This window comes from Chlamydotis macqueenii, chromosome 15 (genome assembly GCF_036417535.1).
Source record: "Chlamydotis macqueenii isolate bChlMac1 chromosome 15, bChlMac1.mat, whole genome shotgun sequence".
Taxonomy (NCBI): domain Eukaryota; kingdom Metazoa; phylum Chordata; class Aves; order Otidiformes; family Otididae; genus Chlamydotis; species Chlamydotis macqueenii.
The window spans coordinates 4,874,928-4,880,927 of NC_141570.1; the positions used below are offsets into that span (position 1 = coordinate 4,874,928).

The following is a 6,000-nucleotide window of genomic DNA, read 5'->3' on the forward strand; positions in this document are numbered from 1 at the left end:
CTTTTAAAAGGCAGATGCAGCATTTCTATAAACAAAAATGTCTCTAGCCCTACCTTGTGCCAGTGCTTGCAACATGTGGAGTCGAAGCAACAGAAACGCCCACCATCCCCGACAGAAGATGAAACAGAAGTTTAACTTTATCATCATTCCGCCTCGCCTGCTATTCCTTCGGGCAATAATTTCGCGATCCACCTTTCTTTCCACCGTTATTGCCTCACCGATCCCCATCCGATCCAACTGCCTGCCACTCCTGACAGGGCTTTGGTCACTGCTCGTTCCGCACCCCGGGGCCGGGCTCTCTGCGGTGGGCTGGGAACATCGCCCGCTGCCTTTGCCCCGGAGTTTGGAGGGAAGAGAAGCCCCCGCCGCTTCACAGACTCTTTGATTTGTGCTCACTTGGCATGCAACCCGAAAGCGGCACTGCCTGTGCCTCCCGGTATGATAATCGCCACCTAAGTCAATGTTTCTCGTGGAGGTATTGATTGCACCAAAACACCCAGTCAGAAACGTGAAACACATGTTTCTCTGCGCTGTCACATCCAACGCCTTCAACAGAGAGGGAGTAAGTTTATCGGCGTCAGTATTTCAGTAAATCCGGATCCTTCAGCACATCGCTAACAGAAACAGAGAGAGACTGATCCATCTTAGCCACCAGCAGACAATCCAAAGAGTATCTTTCATACCGCAACGATGATGGAAACTGCTACCCCTGTGATATTCATGAAGCGTGGAGAGTTTTCCAGTATGTGTCCCATTCTCCTTGCGATGAAAGTGTTAAATTCTCGCAGAAGGGGGGGGGGGGGGGCGTCAAGGAAGAAAAAAAAAAAAACCTAATTGAAAGTGTCTCGCTCTTCCTTGCGCTAAGGATTTATTTCAGACAATTTCAAGATTAGCCATGCAGACAGGGTAGTCTCCAGTTATCCCCGCAAAGCTCCGCATAGTTTATATTAATCCGATTTTCCTTTGGATACCAATCTCCACCGTCAACAGAGGGGTTTGCAGGGTCCTCGAGCAGGTAAATCGCGCAGCTCCGGGGTGACTCCGGCCGGCTGGGCAGGCACAGGCCGGCGGCGGTGGCACTGGGACTCCTGCGGTCAGCCAGAGACAGGGAAAACCTCACTTGATCCTATCTTCCCTCCTCCTCGAACATCGGAGCCGATGTCTTTCTTGCAGGGAGACCACGACAGGAAAAAAAAAAAAAAAAAAACACCTCTAACATGTAAAGCGCTTTGCTTCTGGCCGGCTGTGGACGCAGCAACGAAACAAACCCTCGGCTGGATAGTGTCCGGGGCGGGGGGAGGGAAAATCTCCCGAAACAAACAGCAACAAGGTGAAATCCTCCCAGCTTTGCTCAGATGGACTCCTGCTCTCCTTGTTTGTGCAGCCCAGGGATCCTGGTTCTTCCTGCGAGCGTCTCTCCCTCACAGAAGCTGTAAACACGAGAGGGAAAGCGCAATCACAACAGCGGCGGCGGCAATAAAACCGTACCGAGGAAAAAAAAAAAAAAAAAAAAAAAAAAGCGCTGAAGGTTTTACATTTACACAATGCATCGGGTATTGTTTCAGTCCCGCCTTCCGCAAAGGAAAAAGTTTCGAGAGAGATTCCCTCCTCCCCCCTTACTAAAAAGAAAGAATACGAGTAGTTTGAAAAGAAGTACACCCAGGTTAAGCGCAAGTTAAAAACAAAGCACCTAAGACGATCAAACAAAATTCCTGTCAGCTCTCCCCCCACCTCCCCCGAAAGGCAGCCTGAACTTTTCTCGCCTCCTCCAGCACAAGCGCGGCCCTGGCGCTGCCCCTCCTCCCCCGGCAGCGGGCTGCCGCTGCGCCCGCCGGCCCCCCGGGCGCCCACCTCCCCGTCCTCCGCTCCCCTCTCACCTCCCTCAAAGCCGGCAGACGCGCTCCCCGCCCCGGCCGCTGCCTCTCCTCCCGTCTCCCTTCAAGTCTCTCCCGCACACCCCCCCCCCTCCGCAAACACACACCGCCCCTCATCCCACCTTCCCCTGACCTACACCTCAACGGGGCTGTCTCGGGGGGGGGGGGGGGGGGTTGTATGTGGAACTGTCAGGACCGGGCGGGGCGGGGGGAGGTATTTCGGAACAGGTTGGAATAAAACGCCGGAGGAGGAGCAGCCCCCTCCCCGCACACACGCACTGCCCTGCCGCCAGCGCGGGACCTGCCCGCAGCCGCCCCGCCACCCCTGGCCGGTAGCACCGCCTCCCGCCAAGCCGCTGATTGGGCGCCAGGCGCGCGCGGGGAGGAGGAAGTGGGGGAGCGCAGGAGCCGCGCTCGCGCAAGGCGGGAGGGACGCTGGCTAACGGCTCGCGCGCGTGCGCGCCTGGCGGGAAGCTCTCCCGCGCTCGCTGCGCCCCCTAGGCCTGTGAGGCGCCGCCGGCAGGGCGGGCACGCCCGGGAAGGCTGGGGCGCGGCTGCTCCCTTGCCAGCAGCTACGGTTTTTGTTAACGAACAGGGGAAATAGCAGGTATGTGACAAAGCCGGGGAGCCTGGAGGTGCAAATTAACCCCCGCTTCCTGCTCTTTGTGTTGTGTTTAATCCGGCCGGTGAGGCTGGCAGCACGGCAAAGTTTCTGAGCTTGGTTTGGTTTTGCTCGATGAGTTCAGTGAATGTTTGAGCTGAAGAGTGGCAGCCAGCTTCTGCTCTTTTTTTACTCTTTGACAAGCCGTCTCTTATGATAGAGTCATACAGGCAAACATAGTAAATTATCACACCAAATGTGAGGTCGGATTTTTTTGTATTATTAGTGGTGGGCATTACAGGTTTATGACTGAGGTATGTTATTCAAGAAAGCACCTTTTCCTCATGTTTTTATTATGTTATAGTGTAAAAAAGGTAAGTGTCTTCACTGTTTCCACACCAGCCCAGTACAGGTGACCAGCAGGTACTGGTTCCCTGGCAGTGCACGTGCAACACGTGCTCCTCAGTTGCCCCTCTCCAATCCAAGCCATCAAACCCATGCAAACTACTGCTCAGTTTTTCTCTTGACCTTCCCTTTATATCTCACAGGTAAACCTCCTCTGCCACGTTCTCACCTACACTGGATGCCTGCTTCTTCTAGTATCTAACAGGTTGTTAAGGTTTGACATCCATTTTCTGCCCTTCCTTCTTTCCTGTACATGAACGCTTGTTGCTCCTACGCCCAAGAAGTTGCTGTACTTGAATTCTTCTCCTATTCTGTCACCTTTTCCTGGTAACTAAAGTATATGAGCTGTACTTCAATAGCTGTCTCTTCCTCGTGGTCAATAGAGTGTAAATAGCAATTCTGGTGTATCTCACATGTCACACCTTCCTTTTTTTTGTGTGTGGAGATCACATGAATAATTATCTGCAGATATCAGGACCCAGTGCTTATTACTTTCCCTGTTTTGAGATACCTGTTTTGAGAACAATGCAGAGTGAATGTAGATTGTGTTCAGCTGTGTTGAGAAATGACCTCAAGGAAATAACAATCTGTTTCTAACTCCCATTGTGCCATTAATAGTAATTAATTTACTGCAGCATGAGGAAACTTTTTTTATTTAACTGATAATTTTGGGTGGGACACATTTTCCTTAACTGGAAATGGAAAATATATTTAATTGTATGTTTGGTGGTTGGGTTTTTTTAAGCACTGATAAGAAAGGAGCATAGGGCGATTGACGTAAATTTTAGTTTAAAGTTTCAAATTCAGTTGGATATCTAAGAAAGTACTTGGTGCTTCCTTATAAGTTCTAAGGAAGGCAACTTGCAGTGGTTATGTTATTATTACCTGATGTCTGCTCAAAGAGTCCTCAAACTCTAGAACTTTAAAACCAAGGCACTACAGAAGAGATATACTGATTTCTGTTACTTTGTTTAATTTTAGTGAAAGCTTGTTTCCTCTTGGAATTCCCTTGTAGCCCTTCAGATTCCCTTGTAGCCCTTCAGATTCCCTTGTAGCCCTTCAGATTCCCTTGTAGCCCTTCAGATTCCCTTGTAGCCCTTCAGATTCCCTTGTAGCCCTTCAGATTCCCTTGTAGCCCTTCAGATTCCCTTGTAGCCCTTCAGATTCCCTTGTAGCCCTTCAGATTCCCTTGTAGCCCTTCAGATTCCCTTGTAGCCCTTCAGATTCCCTTGTAGCCCTTCAGATTCCCTTGTAGCCCTTCAGATTCCCTTGTAGCCCTTCAGATCTGTTCCATGTGCAAACGTAAGAATAGGAAGCTAACTTATTTTCATCATTCAAGCCTTGCCTTTTAAAAATTGTTTAAATGTACTAGTGTCTTTTATAGTTGCCAACTCCATCTCTTGGGTGAAATGTGGTCAGTTCTTTATTTCCTTAGTTTTACCAATAACTATGTCCCTTTGACATGGCATAGAGGACATTTGTGGGCTTTTTATTTGCTTTGTTTTGTGGTGGGTTTGGTTTTGGTTTTTTTGGTTTTTTTTTTTTTTCTATTTGCTTTGGTTGCAATAACTGTATTTGACAGTGTTCAAACCAGAAAAAAAAACCATCTGAGGTCTTGTTATCTAGATTAGTAAAAGCATTTCACCATTTTACTACATTTGTTCTGTACCTGCTTCTTCACTCTCCTACATGCATGTAACAAGCAAGGAACTAAACCATTAAACCATGCATGTAACAAGCTGAAGAACACAGCAGGAAGACTAGTAAGAGAACAGGTCTCCCACCTGAAAAAAAAAAACAGAAACAACAAATCTGATGTTCATAACGACAGAAAAAAAGGAGAGGAGGGGTTGGATTTTCAGGAATTTCAAAAGTAAGTAAAAGTAAAGAAGCAGCAATGTAGTTACTTTCATTTAAAAGTGGAGAAAATGTGCTAAAAGTTTTTTTTTTCTCCCAATGACTGTTGTGCTCTACAATGAGGTGTAAATATGATAAGTCTTCTAAGAGCTGCAGACTTTATAATTAGTACAGAAAGGTGGGACATTTTATTTACATAAGTGGTGAGACAAAAGAGAAAGGAATAAAAGGGTCCACTACTCAAAACAGGACACGTAATAAAAGGCAGCTTTTTAGCCAAGAAAATGGAATCATGGAACTACTTCCAGAGGAAAATCTCACCAGTGTTGTACAACTTGAATTCTTAGATACAAAGTTGAGTCTTTATATCTTCTAGGGTGTAGCTTATCGGCTCTTTCTAGCATTTAGCTAAGCACCTTTAGAGACAGCATTCTCATGTACAAGTAATTTTATACACTTCTTTGAGAGATGCAACAAGTTGCTTTGATCTGGTATATCTCCTGACGCAGTCTCTAATTCTTGCCGTCATGGATAGGTAATATCAAACTGGGGTGTAGATTGTACCAAATGCAAAATCTTTTCAGACAGGCTTGCTTTTCTGTTTTAGTCCTGTAAGCCAAGTAATTACTTTGCATTCATTCTTCTAAAAAAAAAAAAATACTGTTTAGTTTTTTTTTATTATGTGGTATTTTCCACCAGTGTACTTTCTTGGATGACGACTTTAGTCTACCTGAAAAATTTAACTGGTAAAGAAAAAACTCTTACCATAAACTTTGAAAATTAAATGGAGAGAGATATATGAACACTTTAACAGGGAAAATCATAATATACTGTTGCAACATAAACGTTTATATTCTAGTAAGGTCTTCATCATAAGTAATGTAGAAAGGGTCTCCTATAGAAGGTATAGATCATGTGGGTACCCTGAAAACACAGTTTTATGGTTTGGTTCTACACTTCTATTTTCCTGCATTCAAAAACTTAAAGTGCAAAATTCAGGGCGAGCGATTGCATTGACTACCATATGGTTGTCCCAGAAGATTTTTATATTGCCTTTCCTTTTCTCCCAAGAGGGACAGAGCTTTAGAAAACAGCGAGTATGTGAGTATAAAGTAACTTGCTTTCAAATAGGATTGTTTTTCAGCATACTAAATCAACCTGAATGCACTAAACTATTGGGAGGGGGCTAAAATCTTCTGTAATAAGGGTGTATTCCCAAGGGCCACTAGCCAGCTGCTTTGCTTTTATGGTGTAAATATGCTT

At 46.0% G+C, this 6,000-nt stretch overlaps 1 protein-coding gene across 1 annotated transcript in view; it reads right to left on the reverse strand.

Moving 5' to 3' along the window:
• SDK1 (sidekick cell adhesion molecule 1) overlaps positions 1-1,681 on the reverse strand; it is a 408,452-nt gene extending 406,771 nt beyond the window's left edge. The window contains exon 1 of the mRNA XM_086759378.1: positions 54-1,681. Coding sequence (XP_086615504.1) covers positions 54-519 — 466 coding nt within the window. The 5' untranslated portion in view covers positions 520-1,681. The remainder of the gene's footprint in view (positions 1-53) is intronic.
• Between the last annotated feature and the right edge of the window lie 4,319 nt (positions 1,682-6,000).